Below are 26,731 nucleotides of genomic sequence, written 5' to 3' on the forward strand. Positions count from 1 at the left end.
TGTGTGGGTAGCCTGTAGCAACCAGAGAAACCAGAATGAAAGTTGAGCCAGTCGTCCACAGGAGCCACCTCAGCCATTTTGGGACCTCAACCGTTACATCATGATGGGAGAGCTTGCTTGTCTGGTTTGATGTTAACCTCGAAAAAAAATTGAGACATGTTTGCTGGGCCTCTATGATAATTAAATTCATTCCATTTTCTATGGTGCACCTAAATGTAAGTGGAGCCCTAAACCAGAAGATTAGTCCTGAAATAGATCCTCACTGAAGTGGGAAAAATCCAAAATTACTTCACTTCATAGAACGTCCTGACTCCGAAGATCTTATGACAAGGATGAAACACCCAGAACTCACACCGGCACCAACCACACACAGAGTAGATTTAATTCCTTACAGTTACAGACTCAAACACACAAAAAGAAGAATATTGTGAGCAAGTTCTGTGGGTTTTCTTAGCTGGACAAGATAGACCAGTTTTGAGCTTGTGCGTGTGTGTGAGAGAGGTTGTACCCCTCACCCTACCACCCCCACCTCTCTTGTCCGGCTCCTCCTCTCTCTCTCCCAGACATGCTCTGATGGAGAGATAAGTTGAAGGTCATCCTGAGAGAACAGAGGCTACGCTAAGGAATGTGTGGAATGACACCGCTCTTGTTCTCTGGACAAAAAGCATATCAGAGGCCTGTATTGGTGTCATATGGTCCCGTGTCATCACCGCGGTCAGGGACTGATGACTTGATTTTCGGAGGACACACACGCACCGTCAGCAGCTTATGGGCACGAAACCCACATTTTCTTTGATTATTCTCTTTTATTACGCGGAGAATTCGAAAAAAAATTAACAAAACCATCAGACCCAAAGTGAAACAATTTCAAATCTTGTGTGTAGCTGTTTATGGTACCAACACACTTGTTGTGGTGGCGAGGAAAAGCTCAGAGAAGCAGAACTAGTAAATACTTTGAGAGTGAAAAATGGGACACAGTTCTGAAGACGGATCTCTTTGAAGAACCTTGTAAAATGAAATTCCTTTCACTTTATGCCAAGGTGTTTCTTTTCCAAACAGAGAGAAAATGAAAATCCAGATCCGGGTTTCGTATGAACTTAGCTAGAGCCGCTGACATCAAACTCGTGAAATATGAACACACCGCAGCTTATCGTGTTTGAAAGCTGTTGTTTGAATGGGCAACAGATCACGACTTTCTTTGCCTCCCACCCCCACAACATCCATTATTCTCAGGCTCATTACTCCAAACTATAAAGAGATCCAACTGATACATCAAGGTTAGAGACGTAGTGATAACTGAGATTTCTACTGGCAAGGTTAGCCTCGCTCTACTCATACACATTAATAATGTGTTTGAGACATTCGAGCCTCCCAGCTGCTCCCATCCAGAGCTGTGTGAGGCTGGATGAGTCCGCCTGTGAGCAGCAAGAAAATGAATATGGCTGCAGATCTGTCATGCAGCACCAGGCCGACCCTGCCAAGTTCTCTGCTGACATGTTCAGATCCAGTAATCAGCAGAATCTACAAGCAGAGACATTATCATGGAAATCAAGTATAGATGGCTTCAGGCCTGGGAATTAAACATGATGGGCCATAAGTTATCTACATGTTTTCATCAGCGAGGGATGAGAATCTTTCCAGCAGACCCTTGTGGGCTTTAAAATGAGACAGGTTTATATCTTCGATTTGTCTTTTTGCTGCAGCGAAGCTCAAAAGGAAGCCTGAGCAGTTTTTTGGCCACATGGGGGCGCCAACTGTTGATATGCAGATCCTGGTTTTGTTCGTAGCTCATGCTCGACTAGCGTGCACACGGAGACGCGAAGCAACACGCGTTTGTCTTTATACACATTCCTGTATAGTGCATGCATGCCATAAATCACAAACAGGAAGGGGAGATTTAGTGTTAGCTGAAGCCGCTTTCAGGCATGAACTGAAGTCAGATTTTCCTGAAATGTTCGAGAGGAGCTGTACGTGAAAGTCAGTTAATCCAGACTCTTTCTACAACTTTTCCAGCCAGCCGTTGTCGCAGTGAACCCATGTGAGAATGCAGCAAGAAGTATGTGTGTTGATGAAGACTCCAACATGTGATGGAGTGTAGCTGCTTTGTGCCCATTCCTGCTTCCCTGTGGACCACTTTCGACGATTTCATCTCATACGGCTATCAACACAAAAGCACACTCAGTCAGTAGCTTCTTCTCCCACCATGTTCGGCATTCTGTGAATAAAAACTCCCTGCAGCAGAATTTTCCCATCATAACCTGCACTCTGCATGTTCTACACAGGCGACACCCATCACATGAATGTTCTGAAAAATGTCTTGTTGCTTTGAAAGCGTCTGACCCGGCCAAACTCTTGCTGTGTTCTTCATACCCGAAAGGCATATGTTGAATATCGGAAAAAACCTATGCGACAGTTGCAATACATGACATCAACCCGACAATGGCCAGGTCGAGGACTTGGAGGGTGCCTGGAGTGAAAATGAACTTCCCAAACAGCAGCTGCTTGTATTATGTGGTGAAGTGTTTCGTGCTGAAAAATGACGGATTCAGCAGGAGCACAGTGTTCTGCACACAACTGTTAACACTGAGAAGATAAATGGTGCAGTCAGGTCAACAGGGAATCTCTCATTTCCTGCTCACCTGCAAAGTTGGGACCACCTTAAAAATGTAAAAGAAAAAATAAGAAATGAGTGGAGTCTCAATCTGAGATGATTTCAGCTGGAAACATCTCATCAGCTACAGACCTGCACATTAAATGATCCATGTAATGAGAAATTAAAAGGGCAATTATGGACCTCAAACACTGGACATGTCTGCAATCTGAAAAGGGGGCTACAAGACATTCATCAGTTTCAAGCTACTAATGGTTTCTAAAAAAAAAGAAATCGGCACCTGAAAAATAATGCAGGGTATCCAAATATTTTCCAAAAATTGGCTTTGCAAACCTTTTTACGAGGCAGAAAATGCATTTAGCATTTTTCATATGCTTCAAAGTTAAGAGCCCTATTTACACATGTCATTTCAAAGCCTCATTTGCAATTTAATAGACTTGCTGTTCCACTTTGCCAAATATATACACCGACATTAGCCTGATCATTAATCTAATAGCATACGCCATGGTTGTCCTGGGCGTCATGCAAATCAGGGCAAGCACCTGAGAGGTGGTTTGAGGTGGGAAAGAAGAAAACTCCACAGAGTACATTTAATTATTCAGAATATAAATGTGACTAATGGTAACTTTCAGAGTAGATACATAAATAGAAGATGGTGTTAGAAATCATTTGGTCTCTGGTACAGGCCTCAGTGACACCTCATGCGGATAGAGGCCACTGGGCTTTTCCTTCACTTTGGTGGTCCCTGTGCTGCCAACCTTTTACCACACTCACAATGGACCACACATTCAGCTCAAAGCAGGAAACATTGGGGCTGAAAGTGAGCAGTGGGTCAAAAACTGGCCCAAACTGGATGTGCTTAGATAAGCAGAACTGGGGGGATCTGCCCCTCGGAGCAATACAGCAAACAGCCTGCAGGCAGTGCAGGAATAGGGAGATCCTGTTTTAATTCCACTCCTGCCTTTGTCTCCTCCATATTTTCTTTCACCAATATGGTTATGTGAGCCTTTTTTCCCCCTGTGCTCCAGATGGGAAACTGTACAGGAATGTTTTCTCAAGCTCTCTTTAAGGTGACCATACATGCACCATCCCCTCCTTTGTCCCTTCTTGTTTTACAATATACAAAGCTCCCTTCACTGCCTCAACACAACCTTTGTGCAGACTTGACAAGATGGTGATGTCACACTTGATAATCAGCATGCAACTTGCTCCCTAAGCACAAGCTGAAAGTGTTGCACCTCAAGAAAAGCCCAATCAACAGCAAAATGTCCTGAACCGATACCCTGCAAAAGACATTACCCTGCATCCCAGGTTCTCACTTTATTAGCGTTTTTCTCATCCAAAACTTCAGCACTCTGTAAAAGTGTTCACAAAACGTTTGTGCAAAAAGTCCTTTGCAGAATCTTTAAGGTTGTCAGGAACACAAGAGAAGTACAATTTAAAACAAGACAAATTTTTCCCATTGCAGGTACCTCTTTAGCACTGTGTCCACTCCCCCCTTGCTGATAAATATTGTTATTGTTCTAAACTAACAAATCCTAAAAACCTGAGCCCTGCACACAGGCTGATTTATAGTTTCATAAAACTAAATACGTAAATGATGCATTCCTCGCCAGGCTATTTCCATACTGTATTACCTTGGGGTTTGGGATGTGGACGCATGAGTTATTAAGCCTGACATTAAGCTAAAATGTTATTTCTTTACTTGGCTCCAAAGCAAGAACCTGATTTTATATACACAGTCCATGGCTTATGGCTAAATGGTGCAGGCTATTAAAGGTATGTGGCCAAGAGGGAGATCTTTGTGTTCTTATCATTGATTCAGCGCTGAATAATTTATAATTCGTCTCAGGTGCTGCTGGATCTCAGCTATAAGTTCTGTCCTCTTGAGCCTCGAGTGTTCTTGATCACGTTGACGTGTAGACAGCCTCATTCCTTTGTCAAGGCCAGTAACACTTTTCGTTTTTGAGACACGCTTGTTTATTTTTTATAGATCAAGCTCTGGAACGAACGGCACAAAGGCAAGATATTTTTTGCAGAGGTACGAAAAAGAAAATAACTTTTTTTGAACAAACAGGCCAACTGACAAAAGTGAATCATGTGTCGGTGGGCGCGTTCTTCCTCTGGTTCCGGCTGGATGAGTCTTTGTGATGAGAGGAGAGCAGTTTTACTCTCCGTGTTGACTTTAGCTCTGTGTAGGAACTGGACAAACTGCTCAGTCAGCTGTAAAAGCCCGCGCAGCAGCATCCTCCTCAGTAGACGCCGCAAACAAGGGGTAGCTGGGCGACACTACAAATGGGTGATGCAGGTTGAAGATTACCTTAATCCCTGTTGAAGGGATGTAAATAATATGCAGACAAGTGGTGCCTCTCCCCAAATGAACCCTCTTGTTGCTCACTGGAGTTGTTGATGTGAAACTGTGAACTTTATGTGCAGTCCTGAGGTGCCAGTCCACAGAAACATGCTGGGGAAATCACACAACGCTACACTTCATTAAAAAGGTGTGCTCTTTAATTTCCATGTCATGCATCTGTCAAGTTAACACTCAAAGGTATCCATTTGGTTAAACTGAGCATATTTTATCTGAGTCACTTGACTGTAAGACATTACAATAACACCATTCATGGTGCAACAGGATGACATTCACTTCTCCCCCTGAGGTCCAGACTTAATATTTAGCTCCGAGCCTTCCTTATTTGGACACACCGACAAGAACCGGAGCATCAAAACCACCGAGTTGCATTTTTTCCTCAGAGAGTCATACTTGATTAATCAGAGGTTTGGAGAATAAAGAGAATAAATGTGCGCTCAAGATGAGGAGAGAACCATCTGAGCAAACACCGGAGGAGACAGTGTGGGAGACAGCGAGACGAGTGAGAGTGTGAGGCTTTCAAAGTCGAAAGCAGCTACTTGTCATTTCAGCGTGATGGCAGAGAATGCTCTTGGAAAAGGCAAACCAGGAGTGTTATTTCACCGCCCCTCACCACCGAGTGAGTGGAGTCTCCAGTCTGGCCCCCTAGAGTTTCTGCATCATGTAATTTAATTCATGGGCTGCAAAACACAGCAGAGAGAGGCGGAGACCCATAACCACAGCAGCCATTTATGAATGACGGTGATTTTGTGCGTTTACTGCCAGACAAATGAGTGCATAAACATCTGAGAAAACATTTCCAGCAATTGTGAGGGGAAAGTTAATCTGTAAACATGAAGTACTAGAATACGAGCTTGCTGCAAGGTCCTCAACATAGCCCTTGTCATACCGCTACCAGTGGTGGCCCTTTATGGCCCTTGACCTCATCGGGTTGGCATGTTCTTCAACACAAAAAGGTGAGGATTCGTTTTTTGTAGTCCAGCAGAGCCGAGTCTAAACCATTCTTAGAGACGTGGTGTTTGCATATATGAATTTTTACATTTACAAAAAGTAGTTAGCTTCAACTGCCAAGAAATATTCCTAACAGCCATCATATGTAAGGCAGCACATCGAGATGAATAATAGATTTAGAAGCATTTCATCGTGGTAGAGATCTGAACTGCAAAGAATCTGGGCAGAATTATGTGTTCTCCGTGGATGTGAACTCTTCGATCCTGGCCCCATCCTCCCACTCCTGTCCTGTCCTTCATTCCCTGTAAGTATCTGCACGCTGAAAGGAATTTAACTTCTGTCACTGCAATGCGTCAGAGTGAAGGGAAAAGTCGGGGGTAAGTCCAATAGGTAAGCCACGGGGGCGGATGTGCGAAAGCCTTGGCCCCCATGTGTGAAGCTGCACTGCAGTACCTGGCGAGCACCCAGCCTGACATCTGATTAACCCCAGCCTAGTTAGAAGAATTCTGTGAGCCGAGTCAGAGGAAGGTCATAGATGAAAGAGTCGTCGGATCCGAGCTTTGTCAGCCGGCCCCTAATGTTCAAGCTTACATAAATATTGACTGAGTTCGGAGGGCCATGTAAATTGTTCTGCGGTAGAGAAGCAGAGAGATGGCTATGGCACGCTTGACGAAGTCCTTTAGGCTTTGAACGTGTTTGAAAGTGTTGACTTTCATCGGTTGATGAATCGCTCACCATTCAAAGGAATCCCATGATAATGAACGGTGTTTGCCCACTTGAACGAACATGTGAAGTACATGCTGATGGTACGCTTTTAATCCACCTTCAGGAGAGATGAAAACCAAATCCAACCGCAAATGGATTGTGATCGATGGGAAAGGCATTTGTCTAGACACATTTTGAAGGAGCCTTCAAAAAGGTTGGCTCAAGTAAGGATTTGTATATTTGTCTAAAAACCTGCCCGATGACTCCTTGACAAATGATGTTGGGCAAATAAACTTGAGGGCAGATAGAGCCCGGCTTGTGCGCAGTCCTGTTCTCACTGTTGGAATGTTCTGCCAGAGACGAGCTTACGAGACAGTGATAGTGGAAGAAAAACAGAAAAGGTCTACAGCCAGTCACATCCCGCCACTCAGCGCGCTAAGTCTTTAAACAAAGGTCACAAAGCCCAGCACATTTGGTTCAGATCAGTGAGGTCGTGACCCGCTCTGGGTTTATTTGGACCTTTGCACCAAAATAATCACAGGGCTCTGACTCTGCTGTGACAGACATTAACAGTCTGGAACCACTTCTCTCTCTAACCCCAACCTGAATGGTGAACTTAGGGGTTAGTCGGTGCCATGAACATTTCCTAATTATTGTTTGAATTATGTTTGAGTTCTGGAAGTGGAAATGTTTCTTGCAGGAGGAGTTCAGGCTTTTCTAGGGGCAGGAGAGTATGACAGTATTACGCGTTGCGGTTGTGGTGTGTCTGTAGGAGCAAGGCAGCTACTTGGAGGTAAGGGACTGGGAGGAGGTCCAGCTGAGAAAGACGTTTTCATTTTTTGTTTAACCTGTACCTTTATGTACAGAATAAGGTAATTAAGCCAGACATGGTTCTTATTTAAACTGACAACATGGGGTGAAAATGTTCAGAAATATTACAGCAACCATCAAATCCTTAACTTTTGGAAAGTGGAGGCAAGTTGTGACATATACAGATGTAAGGGGGGACTTTGTCCTGGGTGGTGGTCCCAGCGGCATTCGTCTTATGTTGTGCAAGGCAGTTGTCTGTGAACACACTGAGCTGCAGCTATGCTGTTCAAACTGCACCAGCTCAAACTCAAAAATCTGATAAAGGCCTTGTCTTGATGTGCCAGGGGACAGCTGCGAGAGGTCTTACATTTCTTTGGCTCGGATTCAAGGAATTTGAGTAGTGGAGCATAACGCATACCCTTTACCTGAGATACCTTGTTTAAATCTTCCACTTCAGACTACAGCAAGCAGCACAGCAAACGTTGCACTTTAAAGCAGAAGCTGAGGGTTTCACGTCAGACATGAATAAACTGTTTCATCTCTTCTACTAATAAAATACAGGATAGAGCTGGAGTTGTGCGTGTGTTTTTTGTAAGCCATAAGCCCAAAAATAAAGGGCCTTGTGTAAGATCCGCTGTGTGTGGAAACCAAGCCCCGGCACTCAGCATGCCTTCGCTGAGAGACAGCAGCTGTTGGCCTGATATAGCATGGCTAGAGAGCAGAGAGGCCACAGCGTGAAAACCAGCCTTGTTCTTTCACAGGCTCCCTTTCTCCGGGAAAGACTACAGGTACTCTTCTTTAATACAAGGCAAAGAAAAAGTAATGACATTCACTGACTCTTGGTATTGACAGACGAAAAGAAGACACATTTTGGGATTTAAATTACAGAACTACGTCGAATGTAATGTCTGCTCACAGTGTTTCAAAGACAAACTGAGTGATAACATTTCCAAATTCTTTGTTATCTACATCTGCCCTGTTTCAGGAGGCTGGATTCCTGAACTCTCATATTCATCTGTTGTTTTTGTTCTGTTATCGCCAAGAGAGCGTGTCCTGGCAGAATAGGGCCAGATGATGCTATATGATATGAAAACAAAAGAGAACATAGATATCTGGTCTGAATCTAGGCCGTGTCTGAGAGTCGATTGTGACCTTGTGCTTAGGAAATCGAGAATTCAAGCAGGTTTCAGGTTAACCCCAACCTTAAACCTAAGCCTAACGTTAACCTGCCAGGTATGCGACTGCGTTCCACTTCTATGTTACAAGACTTTGAAAAGGTTATCTCAGTTTATGGGGACTCACCAATGCTCACACACACAAACCGGAAGACCTCCGCCCGCTGCAGACGAGAAGCCTCCCCGCCTTACCCTTGAAAAACTATTTTCCATCTTCCCTCTTGGCACTGGCGGCCTCCTTCCATTTATTTGCAAGGTAAACTGTCACAGAAGACGGGAGCGTGGAAACTGTAGTGACAAAAGGCTTAATTTCCCTGTGCTTAAAAGTAAACCCAATGCAGCAGGGCTTATGGTGTTATGAATATTGAAGAAAAAAATAAACCACAATGGACTTACAAAGGCCTATTGTCCAGGCAGGATAGGCATGACGTTAGAGACATTACACATTAAATTACTTCTTTCTTTTCCTGGCCGGCTCCAAGTTTGAGACTACTGTTTTCATAAAGTGGCAAAGAGGGAAAATATTCTCTTTTAAGTTCGCTGGGAGTTCTCACTCAGGGGAATATCCTCTACCACCTGCACATATCAATCACGCATTTGGCCAAGCACTCAGCTGGAATACGGAGAGAATACGAGGGGGGGAAAAATCTTTGTGGATCTGACTCCAAGACAAAATGGCTGGCACTGTGCGTCCGCTGGCATACGTCTCTGATTTAATGCTACATATATTCTTGCTGAGGTTCTAATCAAAGCAGGCCTCTGTTAGCGGGGAGCACAGGTATCTTTATTGACACCTTGGCGTTGACCTTGGCACGGGGCTCTGCGCTCTCAGCCGGTGGTCCCGGGCTTCTCCTGAGCCTGCAAGGTATTTTCCCTGCCTAAGCACCGTCGTACTAATCTACAGGAATTTGTGGACAGAACCTATTCGACCCCAGGTACAAGGTGTACCATTTTAGGTAGAGGACAACATGCACAGTGGATCAGCGTGATTAGAGGAGACAAGTTATTAAACATATGCTTTTCATTAAATTGCAAGCTCGCTCTGTTTTTTTTCACTGCATAACTCAACACATTTTCACAAGTGGCCTCTGAAAAGTGTGATTCAAAACCCTAGTAGCGTCTAGCAAGTTATTCGGTGATGACTCAGGGAAATGCTGTATTTTTTTCCCTGGTTACTCAGTGATGCAGAACATATGGCATATATCACTGCCTATATGTGGAACTAGAAGACAAGGAAGTGTGCTCTTACAAGGAAAGCACCTGTATATTCTCAGGGAAGGGGAGTATAGGGAGAGAACACTTCACTTCCCACTATAGAATAACTCATCCTACGAGGGTGGGGTGTCTGTGGGAGGCGCCTGCGGAACATCTCTCTCCCTTTTTCTCTTTTTTTTTACTCCCTGTCCCTGAAAAGCCTGCTCAATGAGCCAGCTCCGGCCGTTCCTCCGGGCTGTTTTTCTAAAGGGAAGAGGAAGTCTTGAATGAGACAGAGAGGTAACACTTGAAAGGGAACATCTCTCCCAGGGGAACAAGAGAAAGGGCAGCGCATAGCGGCGTAACAGACGGAGAACCACGCTTACGAACAATGTTTTCTATTTGCACACATTTGCATGAGAAAAGGCTGCGCGGCGGTAGTCAGTTCCACTAGCTGGCTGCTGAATGGAGGGGAGCTTCAGACCTCAGAGAGAGGCTGGGGAGAGTGGGAGCGTTGGCGACTCGGCAGCGGGTTGTGTCATCGGGATTAGCCAGCAACGTGAAGGAGAAAAAAAGAGCAGGTGTTCATATTCATTTTACACTGCAAGACTAAATAAACATGTAAAGTTAAGGCACATAAGCCATAGTTCTCGGTGTTCATGTGGTCCAATTAGCTCAGATATCAGTGAACATCTGTCATGTACAGGAGGGACAATTATGTACGGTGATGTCAGCCCTGTGTGTTTTCCATCTGTTGAGTCCTAATGAAATCTAACATCTGCTGGCAGCGGCCGCGGCCTCAGTGCTGCAGCGTGCGGAGGCTGATTAGGCTCGCAAGGCTTCACAACAGTCTCACTCTTGTTCTGAAGGTCGGACCGGCACATGGGATGTGAGGGAGCAAAAGACTGTAGAAAAGTCCTGTGTGCAGAGATAAACAATGTGGTGAATGGTGAAGTGGCTGAGTAACTTTGGTGATTTAGTTCAATTTAAGCAAATGTTCAAAATATGGATTATAAGAGAATAGGCACCATGACCAGTAAATACTGTGCAGGGAAACCTTTACTTTCATTTTCAGTCAGAAGAAGTGCTGTGAATCATCCACAGGGAGTCTACCGATATAAAAAAGTTACATTTAGTACTTTTTAAGTCCAAACTTGCGATAGAAAAACCTAACCTGTAAATCAAAATGTACTTTCCCAGCAAGCACATTCATGTCCATTAGACTCAACCACAATGATACGACTTTCTCAGACTTTAACACACAATGTGGTTTGCTTCATACCAGGAACTGGCTATAACCACCACGAGTACTCATCGTTCTAAAGTCACTTATCGTTAAAGTTGCCAATAAGCTAGTTAGAAGGCTGATTGGAAAGGCATTGGTTTAAACCATAAACTTAACCAGAGACAGACTAACGAGGCAGAGCAAACCAGAACTAAGGATTCGTCTTCTACTTCTTTGGTCTGGCAGAGTGGAAACATTTTCATGTTGACGTGCAAGAAAAAAATTTAACCCATCTAATTTGAATTAAAGTAAATTTAATATTTCTAAGGCCTTTCATTTGTAAAATTTAATTTAAGACTTTTTAAGGACACGCAGCCACCCTGTATCAAATCAAATAAACAAATGTAGATCAAATACAATGCTGCTAATGTGCACAAATATCACTGTGTAACTGACCTGATTCTTGTGCCTACACATTCCACCTAAAACACACCAAGACTGACAGTTGGTCTGAGTAGCATGAGCCAAACGCATCGCAACAGGTCAGATTCATTTGCATTGAGTTGAGACTGAGTGCTCCAGACTGCTGAGTGCACGCTGAACCTGCCGCACCACATTCATCACACTCAGTCTCCGACTGATCCAAGCGTAGGCTGCAACCTGAGGCAAGTCCCCTCACCTCACAGAGAATGTAGAGTACCTCAAGGAAGACCAACAGGTAGAATAAAAATCATTAGCTCTGACCCATCCTCCTCTGTATAACTCTGCTGCCCTTGTTGATGGCCAGTCTTGTACTTTGTTAAAGTTGCGAGGAACAACAAAGTTTTAATGAGTTTAGACGTTTGGGCTGCGGATTTTATTGAGACCTTAAGGGCAGACCTTGAGTTGGAGAATGATTAAGAGAAGTTTTCAAATCTCAGATTTCACTTTTGAGTATTCGTGTAACTGCGAAAAAAAGTAAAAAACAAAAAAAGAGTTGCGCCGCCAGTACATGATTAACAGCCAGTTGGGTTAAAAGTCATCGGGAAAAGAAGTGAAGTCCACTTCATCATCTCACTGAAGCGGCGACTGTAACGGTTCCATATGAGAGGGGAGACAAGCGCGCTCTGGCACTTTGATTGATGAGTGAAATCTATAACCTATAATCTCTGGAAGGACCCATGTTGGATCGCACAGTGCCACACAGGCCATGTTTAAATCACTGTCAGCCTATGGCCATTTCCATAGAAACAAACATCTGCTGCCAACAAGTCAAGAGACGGAATCTGCGTCTTAAAGTAGGAAAGTCCCTCCGTGTATCATAACCATGCTGGCACCGCTCGTAAAACACACTTGCAGGAATCCAGTTGTCGTGTCAGATGAGTCAACTCTACGCTTTGTTCAGATGAAATTATACACAATGTACGTTTCTATTGAAATGCAACTGGAAAACTTCCACAAACAAAGCTGCGTGCTTGTCAACATCTCGTATTTATTCTAAAGTTCTACCATTGAGGCGTGGCAGCCTGCTTCACCACCTAATTGATTTCCCTGCATGGAGCATTCCCTCAATTACCACTCTTCATTTAGTTTTTATCTTTGCTATTATACCGCTCTATCTATCAGCTCTAAGTGGGATAAACTTCCTCTATACAGGACTAACGATAAGTTGTGTTATTTGATCCGATCGGATACAGTGAAGTTTTTGTGTGTCCCTGCAGTGTGTCCCTCCGACAGAGATGAGTAAGACTTTGAGTCTCCAACATTTCTGCCTCGTCTGCAACACAAACCAAAGATTTACAACTTTGAAAATGTAGAAACAGTTTTAAACTGTGGTCTACACGCAACATAAACATAAATCTGGTGGAAAATGTCAACACTTCTATTAGGATGATGGTTTTGGGGGATTGTGCCACTGTTTCCCATTCCCATAGTGTTCCCTTGTGAGATACATGCTGTGATCATGTTAAATGTTAAGAAAGCTACTTTGGCTTGTTGTATTATTTTGGTGCAGTTACACAACTTTTTGGGAGCTGTGGTTAAAAGACGAATGGAATAATACTCGACCACAGTGGAGATGCACATAACTGTGGTCGAGACATTTTCTGACAATTTGACAAAAGATATTCTATAAAGGATTTAAGGCAGAAAATAATAATTATTAAAATTTTGGTTAAACATTATATATGAGATAGAAAAGCGTCAAATTCTCCCAAATGAGAAGCTGAAACCATGCTCGGTATGTTGACTGAGATCTAAAATGAAAAAATTAATTATAAAACTGGTTTCAAATCAATGTCATTTTTAACATTTAATTCCAAAAATAGATGCAGAAATTGTATCGTGGACCAAATGCTACAAGATGAATACATGTTATTCCCTCACATTAGGAGTTGACAGATTTGAAACTATTTTTGCAGCTTTTTTCAACTTGACATTTGAAAGACTAGGTAATTGGACAGAAAGCTTAAGAGCTGCTACTGAATAAACGAGAAGGTAGGAGGATTCTTGTGTCAAATAACATAAAAAATATCAAAAATCAAATCTCTAACTATAGGAACATGCAATTTTTAATGTTTCTTGGTCATGGATCAGTTAAGAAACATTATGTGTGTTTTTTGCGAGAGAGTTAATTTAACAGTTGTTTTAATAGTTTTGTTCAAATTCCAAGGCATTTCAAATGATATGTAAACACTTAAACTGATCATTTCAGAAATGAGTATGTGTCAGGAATTTATTTATTGTGATTATCAATACATCAGTCTATTTATCTAAATAAGGTGCCAAACGTTTTGTCTCAGGAATTTGAACATGCTCATCTCTGCCCTGCTGGACAGAGAGAGGGAGAGAGACACTGGTACGGACAGAGGTAGCGAGAGAGAGAGAGCGAGCGAGTGGGCGGTGATTAACATGCTGCAGTCAGGATGCATTTCAGAGGGCACTGGGAGGAAACGACGGGCCATTACAGCACAACTAAGGGTCTGTTAATCAGCCTATTAGGGTTTAATTGAGGGTAGTTAATTAGGAGTCAGTGTGCAGTCTTTGCTTGGGGGTCAGGGGGCTGACATGAGAAGCAGCTGGCAGAGCAACCTGAGCCGATTGTTGCTGATCCATTTACACAAGGCCTGTGATTGATAGGCAGGAAAATTAGCCTTAATGACAACTGTCTATTTCTGCCCCCTTCAAAACCTTTCAGGAGCCATAAATGAAGCCACTAGTCCTGATGAACAAGAAGCCGGCTGAGACTGGGCTGGAGCAGAGCAAACACATTTACAGTAGGCCCAGACTGTATGTCTGCGCAAAATCCTCAGTGTCGGCTCGCCTTTGAGGACGCAAGCTGTTTAAACTGAATGGAAAGTACAATATTCTGTGTGTGGCCAGGGACAGACACAAAGGGCTGGAGCAAAGCACAAGCTCACCTGACACCATCCCTAGACTGACACGACTCCACATCTTAAAAACTTATTTTTCCTCTCCCCCCCCCCCATTTAGAGCAGGGGAAAACAAAGATGTGCTTGTCTTCGCTTCTTATAACCAGCTCAGCAAAGGGCAGCAGCATGCAGCTACCACCAGAAGCTGATTAAACTGACTCTTTAAAGTTAGATTTGTTGTTAATGTCCTGCTCCGGCCTCAGCTGGACCACGGGGCACAGGAATGTGGCTCGCTGCTAGGATTGGCCCCGCTTAGCCCTGGGTGGATTCGTCCCGTCTATGGGCCAGACAGGAGCGGCGGAGCGGGGCCACATTCTGCCTGAGCCTGCCCATCTGGGGAATAAACACGCTGCCTGCGCAGGGGCCAAAATCTAATAAAGAGTCTGACAAAGGGTCGCTTCTTGCCTCAGAAATGCCAAACAACATGTGATCCCCTCAGAGAAACAACTTCTACGTCTGTTCCTCAGAGCCCTCCGGGTCCGAAATAACACCTAAAGAACTTTTGGCACATGTCCTGCTGTTGTTGCCATGTGCTGCAACGACTTATTGGTGACAGTAGGCGTGGAGTCAATCACACCATTCTCCAATTCACTATTCAACAATACTTTTTATTTATCTAGGACGATTGATGGCGTCCTAAAATCACCTTAAAGCATATTCAGTTAAACAGTAAAAGCCTGATTAAAATTTGCATTGATTCCTCAAAAGTCGTTATCAAATCTTCATGACAAAGAATTGAACTGGTGCTTTTTTTCCTGGATATTCTACAGTTTAACCATAAATGTTATTATAAATAACTAATTAAAAATAAAACACAAAAACAACCAAATGTTTTTTATGTAAACTAAACAAAAATCCACATATTTTCTGCATTGCTTAGTCTGTAAAATATAAGTTTTCATATTGGCAAACAATCAAATACTGATAGGGCTAATATCATCCAAAATTATAGGCCAACTCTTCATGCTCTAGAAACGTATTAATCTCCAAGCAACCAAGGCTGAACACAACAATCATGACTGGAACCATCAGGTAAACAGTCTCTGAACTCGGAAAAATGATGCTTGAAAGTAGCGTTGTGTAATATACCATAAAATACATACACGACAGTACTGATCGTTCACTAAATTGACCATAAAACTGTCCTGACTTTTGTCATTACGCTCTTAAAAAGTCTAAAAGGTAACTTTTAGCCATGATTGGCAGAAAAAGGCAGCGACTTGCTTCAGATTTCTCACAAAACCCTTCCAATATCTCAATCTTCCTCGCCCTGGAGAAGAATAAAGGCTCATTGACGTGCACGCCTCCGACCCGCCTCCACTAGAGCTCGCCTCACATTTCTGTCAGTCACTGCTAAGTGCTATCTGGCTTGGCTTTTAAGCTGTCTCTGGCCTGGTGATTTGATACTTAAGTAGCTGCGGGGCAGTTTGAGGTGTTTAGTGGCTCACTGTGGGTAACCTCGCAACTCACACGGCTAATGACAAGAAAGAAACAACATATGTGCTGCCTGAAAGAGAGTCACAGTCACAGACCACATTCATTTAAAACATTTACAATGTTATAAACTTTAGTCTCATTCATTCTTTAATAATAAGCAGTATAAGCTGTAGCGATATGCCAATAAGAAGAGGATCCATCAAGCATAATGAAGTTGACCTGGTTATCAAAGTCTTCACTTTTATACCCTCACCACCAATTTAGTCACTGTATTTAGAGCAGCCTCTTTTGCATTTCAGACACATTTAATTGTGACCCCTAGCTTTTATTCACCAAATTCCTCCTGCTCTTCCTCAAGCAAAATAAGCAAAATAAAAAATGCGTAATGCATCTCTAACAGGTTAAATGAACAGATGTAACCGCCAGTTAAATCCGACTTGCATCATCTGTTACAAAACTGTGCCAGCGTAAACATTCCTGCTGTTTTGGGCTCAAATTTTTAAGACACCCTGTCGCATGCTGAGTGGGTGACACTGAATAAAAACATTATTGTGTTGAATGCTGCCTTTCCAATTTTCACTGTCTAATTCTACTGACATGTTTTAGTTGGGACACCATCCTGTTGGTTAGCCCCTCATCAAACCCCCCAAAAACAACACACAAACCCATCCTCCATATTGGAGCTGGCATCTCCCAATGTCAGTTTATTTTAAAGTGGTTGTTGCTGTTCACCCTCGGCGACCTGGGAATGTTTGCTGAGGATTTACAAGGCGACATTTACAACAGCAGCCCGGGCGTCTCCATTCTCTTCCTATTTTCACACTCAGGAGCCCACACAGAAAACATCCTTCACCCTGAGAGCTCCTGCACAGTCATTCTGCTCTTGCAACATGGGTTTAGTCATATTGCACAAGCAAGTCATTTTAGTGGGAATATGTATATACTCAGTAATATTACATGCAGCAATACTTGATGTGAAGCGAGAGAGAAAACTATGTACAAGGGTCACATTGACATGGTAAACAACCTGCAAGTACAGAATCATAAATTATCAAAGCAAGTAGAGCATGGCTGAAGAAAAAGCCCTAAGTTCTCGACAGGTCCCGCTATTAAACTGAATCCAAACTTATTTATCTAACCGTGGCAGACAGATCCCGACCAGAGTGCTAGGATTTTTCAGCTTGCCGAGCAAAAGCAAACACACCTCAAGGTTTTTATGAGAAAAATGTCTGGATGAACAAGGAGGCATTCATGTGCTGAATCATACCAGCCTGTAGCTGCGTTAGAGGACGGCCATCTGCCATCACACTCCCCCGCTAAGAGCCTGTTATAGAAGGAGTAGCTGTGGATCAGCATGTACATGTTACATCCATATAGACTTACTGGAACTAACACCTCTGCTGCAGGAAGAGGAAAACAGCGCTACGGCTCTTGACGGAGCTGTAGTTTTTCTTTTCACTTCTCCATGTAACATGATTGTCCTTTTGCAGAGCGGCTGATCCCCACAGCAGCGGTGTGGCTGTCAAAATTATCACCTCTGTTTGCCGCTAAGCCGGATTTCATGGGTTTGAGAAAGAAACAAACGGTTTTCATTGCACCGTCATGGAAAATTACAGTATTGATACTAAAAATGACTTGATTAACTCCCCATATGCTGCATGCATGCTAGCTTACAAAAAATGTAAAGGATTTAGCAGATAAAGATATTTCCCTCTGAAGTTGGTGGAGATAAAACCAGAGCTTAAAAGACAAAAAGCATTGGACTTATTGTTTGCGACTCCTCAAATATGATTCCAAATTAAATGCAAACACTGCTCTGTGTCTGTCTCACCCGAACATGTAAACACGGAAGAGCTATTGCTAACATATTCATCGTGCCGACTTTATAAGGTGACAATGTGTCAGTGTTGAGTTTTGAGTTTGTTCCACAACCACAATGTTTCCAATAAAACTAAACAAACAAAACTACAAAATGGTTTCAAGAAGTGGTTGATAGAATGCAGCATTTTAAAGCATTGGATAAATTTGAAAGGTTTAAACCGAGAGACACGTCTGATCTTATGCAGACAAGAGATAACTCAACATTTGCACTAAGGTTTAAACTGGTGATTCAAACCTTTTCACTTTGTCAGTGCCAATTCACACTGCAGTCATCAATTAAATGATGTATTGATTGTAACCACTGTGGTCAACTGCAGCCTTGATGAATCTCTGCCCAGACTGTAAGATTAACAGCTTAATCTAAAAAATAAATCAACATACTGTCTTTAAAGTAAAGAAATGATACATCACACAGGACTACACCAAAAAACCTCATGTCCAGTTAGATTTTCACATTTCGGACCAAGGATTAATTCTTCTCTCAATCAACTATGGTATCTTTATGTGAATGTACTTGTTTGAAAGAATCTTCCCAAAATATATTATCAACCATCAATTAGAACAATTTCTATAGCTATAATATGTGACAACCAGTGAGGTCATGCAGTATTTGTCTAAAGAACAAGGTGTGATGAGAAACCACATTAGTAGGCTTCTGCTTTTCTAACGCGCCACGTCCCCCACAAGATTTTGAAAAAGACAAAGTTACAAACTGAAGGTTTCAGGCCACGAGGTCAAACACGAAGATGAAACTGCCTTTAGGTGCTTGGGATTAAATTCCTTTGATTCTCCATTGTCAACCACAGATCCAATCACCTGAGGTTAAAGATGCAACCCACTAAACTATAAACATGTCACAATGATGTTGCATTTCATATTGTGATCGGACAAATCATGACATGGAAATTTGTTGCTTAAATAACCTAACAAAGGGTAATTCTTTTCGAAATATGAACCACCTCCACTATCAGGTTTCCCATCCGATGAAAAGCTCCAATGTGGAACAACAACTCTGTCTCGTCTATACATTTCTATTTCAATGGCTGAGTGATTTATTTGGTTGGTTTTTGTCCACTAATCCCTCATCTCTTGTAAAGAAAGGGTCACTTAATAGCGTGCTTTGCTACCTCCTTAGGCTCTTCACGTCCTCGGCGCTCATGTGTTCTCCTTGTCGGAGAGATTTCGTGACTTCATTCACAATGGCTCAGAAACAAGACAAACACAAGTGCAGCATTATCCTAAAGCGAAATACCCGAATGGCTGTGAGTATCTGAACTATAAATCCACCACAAGATATGGTCTCAGGTAACAAAATACGGCAACATCTGGCCCGTTAACATGACTAAACCCGAGCTTGTTGCGCTCGCAGATGCACGCAAGCTCGTAAAAACAGACACTACAGATGAACGCAAACACAAACTTCCACTGATTCATGTTCGTCATCTTGCTAGTAGTCCAAATGCAGTCTCTGTCTGACCTCGAAAAACACCAGGATCCAGGTGAACTGCTGGCTCAACCAGTTCAGGGATCTCCTGACAGATCTCAAGTTGCAGTGAGCTTTGAGACCCTTTATTGGGTTACTTGAGGAAATTTGAAAAAAGAGGCTATGTCACATCCTAGGTATGGTGTTGCATGATTGCAACATTATTGAGGACCCCAGGGTGAGGTAAGTCGTTTGCATTTGACTGCATGAAAGACAGGATAGAACAATCAACAGAGCCCAGATGTTGGCATCTTCTTTTCAACACTTTTCAAAAACATCTCTGAAAAAATGCGATGGTCAAAAATCCCTGGGGGCGATTTCACTTAGGTTTGACAATAAAGCTTATGACAAACCATATTTGTCCTCCTGCTGCACTTGGTAATACAGACTCGCAATCCGCATAAATCTCATTGTTCAATGCAGCCATTGTGTGAGATCCTGGCTGACAACTGCAACTATAAAAGCAACCTTTGTGATGTTGAGTTTCTCGACGCATCCCTCAAGTTGACCTCGGGGTGAGCCGGCTCTTCCACACGAGATTCTGTTTAAAGGCGAGAGGAGGACGCTACGCGGCAGCACTGTCACAAGGGATTTGTCAGCCAGGAAGCGAGCACAGGGCTCCGTCTCACTCAGCAAAACCAAAGACAGACATCCTCGCCTCAGGTTTATCTCGGCATATCTGCAGTGATGCCCCACTTAACAAAGGCTTTGCCTGAGTGTTGATTGGTAGAAGCACATGTCGAAACTTGAGCTGTCTGCAGGATTTACCATTTCGAGCTGAAATAAAAGCCCAAAATGTAAAATGCTCATGCGATGCGTCACATTTGCTGCTTTCAGCCCGAGTTTCATTTCCAGAGGTCACTGGAACAGAAATACAGAGTGATGGTCTCGTGCTTCCTCGCTCTCGTCATCTTTATAGGGCAGACAGCAGCTGTCACATAATCCAAGTTCCACATCTACACTACATTGACTTCCACATTGTTTTCCTGCTCCAGGAAACACGGCAGGGTGGGCTACACATACCTCGATTATTCTGTCGTGGATTTGAAGGCCTCCTTCCTTGTCCGCTGGACCATCCTCGACGATCTTGGATACATAGATCCCTTCATTTGAAGTGCTGTCATTATCATCCTGTGAAATAAACAGCAGTTATTATCTCCAACATAATAAAAGCACAGAGCTTTAATTGTTAAGGAGAGAAGCAGTGTGGAAAAGGGGTGGGCGAATATCCCAAAATATATCACTATCTTTTTTACACACGATCAATCTGTATTGTGACCTTCCTTCCCACTTTTGACACGTACTGGAGAGAATATCCCGCTCTACTCATCCTGTGGACTTCTCTGTTTAAAACAAAATATTCCATTAACAAAATGGTCATTAAAACCAGAGTTAAACTTTCTTTTGAATACTAAATAAAGCTGAAATCAGCAGCAACACTGAACCACTGAACAACAAAAGATCTTTCACAAATAAAATAGAGTAGCTGCTTTTATCTATTTTTTTGACTGCTCTAACGCCTCAGTCAGAGATGAGTGTTTATATTTCAGGAGCTTGTGATGTGCAGATGGGTGGGGTTGGAACTACCCGAGTGAAACACTCGCATTACCTTAGAAATGCCAATCATTGCCCGACAAAGTCAACAAATAGAAGAAATATCTGACTGAACCACACTGCAGTCATTGAGTCCTTTTTGGCACCAGCTCCTCATCCGCCATGCTGTTATTTCACGTTGGATAAACATACAGTATATATCATGCATTGAAGAGATCAATTCTGGCCAGTCCGCATAACTATCCAGGAGTTTAGGTTTTTGTTGGTTTGTAAATGTTACATGGATCGACACTATGTGGGTAAACTGGGAATAAGTAGGACAGAAAATTTGGTGATCTACACTTTTCTTTAAGATGGTTAACAACAATACATTGTAACACTAGAACAAACATTGAATAAATAAAACTGTGTAAAACTACTTTTAAAAAGCTCTGGGATTTCATATAAACATTAACGTAGGTTGAACTCACCAACCAAACACCTTTTACTGAGTGTGTCGAAATTGAAATGGAAATATTCATAAATATAAATGTTACATTATTTGTAAGTTTAAAGACAGATGTTTGCTCCAGACTGAAGATTGTGGTTTTAAACATAAAGCAAAACATTTTTTAAATATGAGGTAGATCAATTATGTGTTAACCCTCCTAAGCATTATATCAATATTTAACTTTTTTTATAACGCTATTGATGAACCACGGAAATTTAAATACAATAATTACTGATATTGTTTAATTGCCCAGCCCTATTGCTGATTTAATAACAACAAAAACATTGTAATCACCCTATTGAGTGGTAGCGAGCAGAACAACGGTGAACAACAGCAATTTAAAAGGGACACTTGAGGAAACTCCACAGTCACAGGGCAAACTCTAATTAGTCATTTCTGCTCTGCTTCCTCTTTCAGTGGCATCAAGTACAGTGAATTTGCAGCAATGCTTCAACAAGCTCACTCCTCTGCCGTACAATTACTCCTATCTTGAGAGCTGTGGACAAACTAGCCCTTCTAGAGACCACAAAACCTGGCAGCTGATTGCTCTTACCAAGCCATTCCAAAATAACAGCCACATGAAACGCTCTTGTCTGAGGCTACAGGGATATTAGCTATTTCCATTTTAATGAATAGCTTCTTACACAGACTGTTGATTTGAGGCTAGCAGGGAAAGAAAAAGCCAAGTATCATCTCCGCTCTCTTCTGGTTGAGTGTGATACATGGGTTCTGTCACAACAGTGAGCAAGGCTGCAAATCTACCAGACCATGGAATCGGGTACACACACACGAAAAAAAACTTTTATAGTTTCCTGCAATAGAAAGTTTCACTGTGTTAAACATCACTACAGAAATGTGCGTCACTGTGGCTGTGGAAAAAGTGCCTAGTAACAGTTTGAGTGCAGTCCCGGTGAAACGGATACGAGGAAACACCAGGTCGATAGGATCGGCAGAAAGGGGATCCATGTATGGAAGACAGCGTTGAAGCCGGTGTTGAGATATTTTCAACCCGTCACTCAGCAGACAAGCGGCATCATTAATGACTTTCACTGCAGAGCCCCGAGGCAGGAAACCTTGTGGCTGTGAAAGGTTCAGGGGCGGAATGAGAGACCCTTTCCACTCCTCTGTGTTTACCTCACCACCGAAATCCCCTCAATTAGAGACAAAACAACTGCGGTCGAAGCCATAATCCCAGATTGAACTCTCATAAAACTAATTATACTTTTTCTTAATCTGTGATGCCAAATCCGCTAAACCAGACCAATATATAAACACAATAAAACTTGATAGATGCGGTCCATCTATCCACAGACTACAAAACACACGCATGACTAAGCTGTGTCAGTCAGTACACAGAGAGCTTGTGGTGCTCTTAAGTATGTGCTATTCATTCCTGGGTTACCATATGACACTTGGCTGATCACCGAGGGAGATGAAAACCCCCCAAGATCGCTCGGCTTTTAAACCTACCGCGCATGGCCTTCCTCCTACGATGTTAAAACCCAGAGATCCGCCCTCACGAAGAAGAACAACCGTCATGCTTTTTGTCTCGCCTTCCTACGGACAGACAGAGGAGAGACACGTGAACAAAGAGATGGCAGGAGGTTATTCCTATTTCCTAATAATCTATCATTAGCTCCAGGTGAGCGGCAGATTGATCGAGCCGGCTACGTGGAGAGGAAGAACAGGACACAGGCGAATATTTGCTTATTAGCCAATAATTGAGGGGCTGAATCACATAACATTACAGATGGAGCAAGGTGCAGGGGCAGGAGAAAGTTAATGACACCGTTCCTCGCACATTAAGGGGAGTAACTGAGGAGATTGGCTTAATGACACCTCTTTATTCCCATCTTCACTTGGGCGGAGCAGATAATCAATTTTATAGCAAAACTGCAATTTCGAAGAGTGCAACCTCCAGAGCTAAACGATAACAACTCACAGAGTTAACAATGCCTTACAAGCTGCAGGAAATGAAAGATTGAAATGCAGCTGCAGATGTCACCAGGCTACAATGACAACTGTTGCTGGCTAATGGTCTTGAACTGTATTTTCCCTCTAGTAGCTCCGCTCTAAACTTCACTGTACTCCAGGCTTAGCCCAAAGAGCAAAAGTGAGCGTTTCAAAGAGGAGCCGCCCGCCCTTCCCTCCCGCAATCCGTTGTCCTATGTAAATAATACACCAGCGGACCTCTTACCCAGTCGCAACATGACATGAAGAACGCTGGGAAACTCGCCTAGTCAGCTCTTAATCTGTTTTTTTTAGCAAGACTTAGAGGGGAGTTATGAGGTAGCATAATTTCAGCTGCCACTCTTGCATGCCGCTGCATAGTGGGACTAAATATAAAGCAGATATTATTGGCATGTACAGTGCCCTCACTGCCATATAGGCTAAAACGACCGTTATGTGCTTGTCGGGTCATGCTGGAATGTCCACTCCTGCAGAGTGTCACGGACACATTAGTGACACATGCTTCCATATTATGGTCCCTACAGCCGTTATTGTCAACAGGAGGACAGTTGGCCGTTAGGTGAATAATGAGCTGGATATGACTCGGAATTTAACACAAATAAAACGACAGGATAATTAAGCTGTAACTGCCACAAGCCTCAAAACAAGCCGGAAGAATTGTAAAGGTGTTTTCACATGTCGTCTACGAGAGCCATTAAAATAAACTCAGAGTAATTAAGCAGAGGTTTTTTTTCCACATCTGCAAACACTCGAGCTAAGCTCTGATCTCCAAGGAAACAAGTGAATCCCTTCAGGAGGTTGAGTATTTCCTAAAACTTTAGGTATGCCTAGGTGATAAAAAAATAAAATGTCCTTGCGACCAAATCATGTGGACATGGGGGAAACACGTGTCAAGTAAACAAAACTTTACTGGGAGGAGGAGAATAGAGAGGAGGAAGGGGATGAAGGAGAAGAAGAAGAAAAGGAGGAATAATAGAATAGAAGTACAAGAACAAAGAGGGAAAGAATAGGAGGAAGAAGGAGAAGATGAGGGAGAGAAGGAAAAGGAAGGAGAGGAAAAAACGAGAGGATGAAGAGGAGCAAGAAGGAAAAAAAGGAACGACAGAAGGAGAAAGAATAGGAAGGGAAGGAAGGAGAATACGAAGAAGAAGTGCAAGATAAGAGGAAGAGAAAGGAGAAGAAGAATCAGAAGAAAGGAAAGGACAGGGGGAAGATGATGAAGACGAAGAAGAGGAGGAAGAAGAAGAAGAAGAAGAAGAAGGAGAAGAAGAAAAGGAGGAAGAAAAAGAAAATAAGTAGAACAAGAACAACGAGGGAAAGAATAGGAGGAAGAAGGAGAAGATGAGGGAGAGAAGGAAAAGGAAGGAGAGGAAAAAACGAGAGGATGAAGAGGAGCAAGAAGGAAAAAAAGGAACGACAGAAGGAGAAAGAATAGGAAGGGAAGGAAGGAGAAGATGAAGAAGAAGAGCAAGAAGGAGAAGAAAGAGAATACGAAGGAGAAAGAATAGGAAGGGAAGAAAGGAGAAGATGAAGAAGGGCAAGAAGGAGAAGAAAGAGAACATGAAGGAGAAGTGCAAGATAAGAGGACGAGGAAGGAGAAGAATCAGAAGAAAAGAAAGGACAGGGGTAAGATGATGTAGACGAAGAAGAGGAGGAAGAAGAAGAAGAGGAGGAAGAAGCCAAAAAAAGATGAAAAGAAGGAAAGAAGAGCACAGAAAGAAAGCAAAGTTGCAGTCTGCTCTCTGGTGACTTGGCACACCCGCAGCCAGCCTTCACCTCAGCACCAGTCACACTTTCCGAGTCTGTCCTCCGTCACACTGCCTTCCCCTCTGTCTTCCTCCTCTCAACACAGAGCATCTAATTATAGTGCAGCTACTTAGATGTAGAACGTAAAAGGAAATATTGATTCATGAACTATTGGCCTGAGAGCCAAGAAGAGAAACTCGGTGACCTGGTCATCTGAGGGAATTCAGGGCGGGGAAGCTATGATGGATTTCAAATCAATTAGGAAATAATTACTGAGTAAAGATGATGCATGTACTCAACGGAAACCGCATCATCATCAATTTCTGGAAGGGTTGTACATCTACAAGCCATTTATTAATATCATATTGAATTGACACCCATGCGTGAGAGATAACTAATGGAGCACATTAGTCTATTAACTTATCTTGTAGATTCATGCTTTAAAGTTAGTCTACAATTAGCCTAATCAGATTGGGCCCCTGAATACCCAGATCAAATTCAATGCAGCTTCAATCGGTCTGATGTCTTGTGATTTTGATTGATGCTCTTCATCACATCACGGAGAGCAAACACTGTCGTCCGCAGCAGCCACAGAGGAGGCTCGGTTCAAAACAGAGATCTGGGGCTGAGTGGAAAGTGGGACAGCAGTTCCAGCAGCCCCCGAAGTGAACCACAGTCGGATCTGAGCTCCTTTTTTGTTTTCGCTTTGGTTTATCGCCCTTTCCTCGCTCACCGAAGAAGTTTAACATGTTTTTTTAAAAAAGGGCTATTCTTGGAAACTTCAGTCAGTTGTTCCACGTAGCCAGGCCACCCTGATCTCCCTGACAGTCGGCGTCTGAAGTTTATTGTCTTAAGAAAACGTTGAAATCCTCCGTCTGGGTGAGGAAGCGTTAAGACGAAGAGTGACAGACACTCAAAAACAAAGTAAAGTGGGTTACCCGTCAGACGTGGCATGACATGATGGGTCTGTATTCACTCTTTGACAGTGATTCGAGGAACAAATGTGTCACAGAAAAATCTGGATTATAGAGCCTTGCCACCACAGACATTCAGTATTGTGTAACACAGCTGGAGATGGATGCACTTCATTTAACTGTTCCAGCTGCGTGCTGCTGTGAATGCTGGCTCACTGGGACTCTGAAGGAAGCCGTCATAAATGTCAAAACCTGAGCTTCCCTCCTGAGTAATGGTTAATAGGCCATAAATCTCATCTAATCTGACTGATCAATGATCGACTGATCATTTAAATCACAAAAAAGAAGTTAACATGGATTTATAGTCGACTCCAGGCGTCAAAGGCAGATTCTGATTTATAGGCAAGGGTCAGATTTCACACGGTTAAATCACCTGCACAGCAATAGATGTACTGTATGTGTTGTATAGGATGAGGCCGTATTATATCTTATATTCCCCACAGTAAGATACACAGATTTGAATATTTGCAGTTTCTTCCAGGTAACTTAATGTGTAGAATCCTGTTGTGTAACCGCTGTGTTTACATACAGTCATTCTAAAGCCACTTTCAGACGGTGATTTTAGGAGATTATCCGGGAAATCTGTATGTAGGACTGCAAAAGTCCAAGTCAGTGGGTGCGGATACTCTGCTGAGTTTCTCCTGGCCCAGCCTCTTGGTAAAAACTCTGCCCGATGCCTGAATGAGCCCATGTGAGAATACAGCGGGAGATTATGTGGAGGATTCACTGCGAGTGAGTGGGCT

The 26,731-nt window shown here is 42.9% G+C and overlaps 1 protein-coding gene across 2 annotated transcripts in view; it reads right to left on the minus strand.

The window, feature by feature from the left end:
- Window positions 1-26,731, minus strand: part of pdzrn3b (PDZ domain containing RING finger 3b) — a 102,874-nt gene that overhangs the window by 71,944 nt on the left and 4,199 nt on the right. The window contains exons 2-4 of one of the 2 annotated variants that reach the window (XM_061070164.1): window positions 25,087-25,101; window positions 22,768-22,850; window positions 20,277-20,384 (exon numbers count right to left, since the gene is read on the minus strand). In XM_061070164.1, the coding sequence (XP_060926147.1) occupies window positions 20,277-20,384; window positions 22,768-22,850; window positions 25,087-25,101 (206 nt within the window). Of the gene's footprint in view, window positions 1-20,276; window positions 20,385-22,767; window positions 22,855-25,086; window positions 25,102-26,731 lie in introns of both variants that reach the window. The other variant, XM_061070163.1, reaches the window with a different exon arrangement.

This window comes from Limanda limanda, chromosome 4 (assembly GCF_963576545.1).
Source record: "Limanda limanda chromosome 4, fLimLim1.1, whole genome shotgun sequence".
NCBI classification, from domain to species: domain Eukaryota; kingdom Metazoa; phylum Chordata; class Actinopteri; order Pleuronectiformes; family Pleuronectidae; genus Limanda; species Limanda limanda.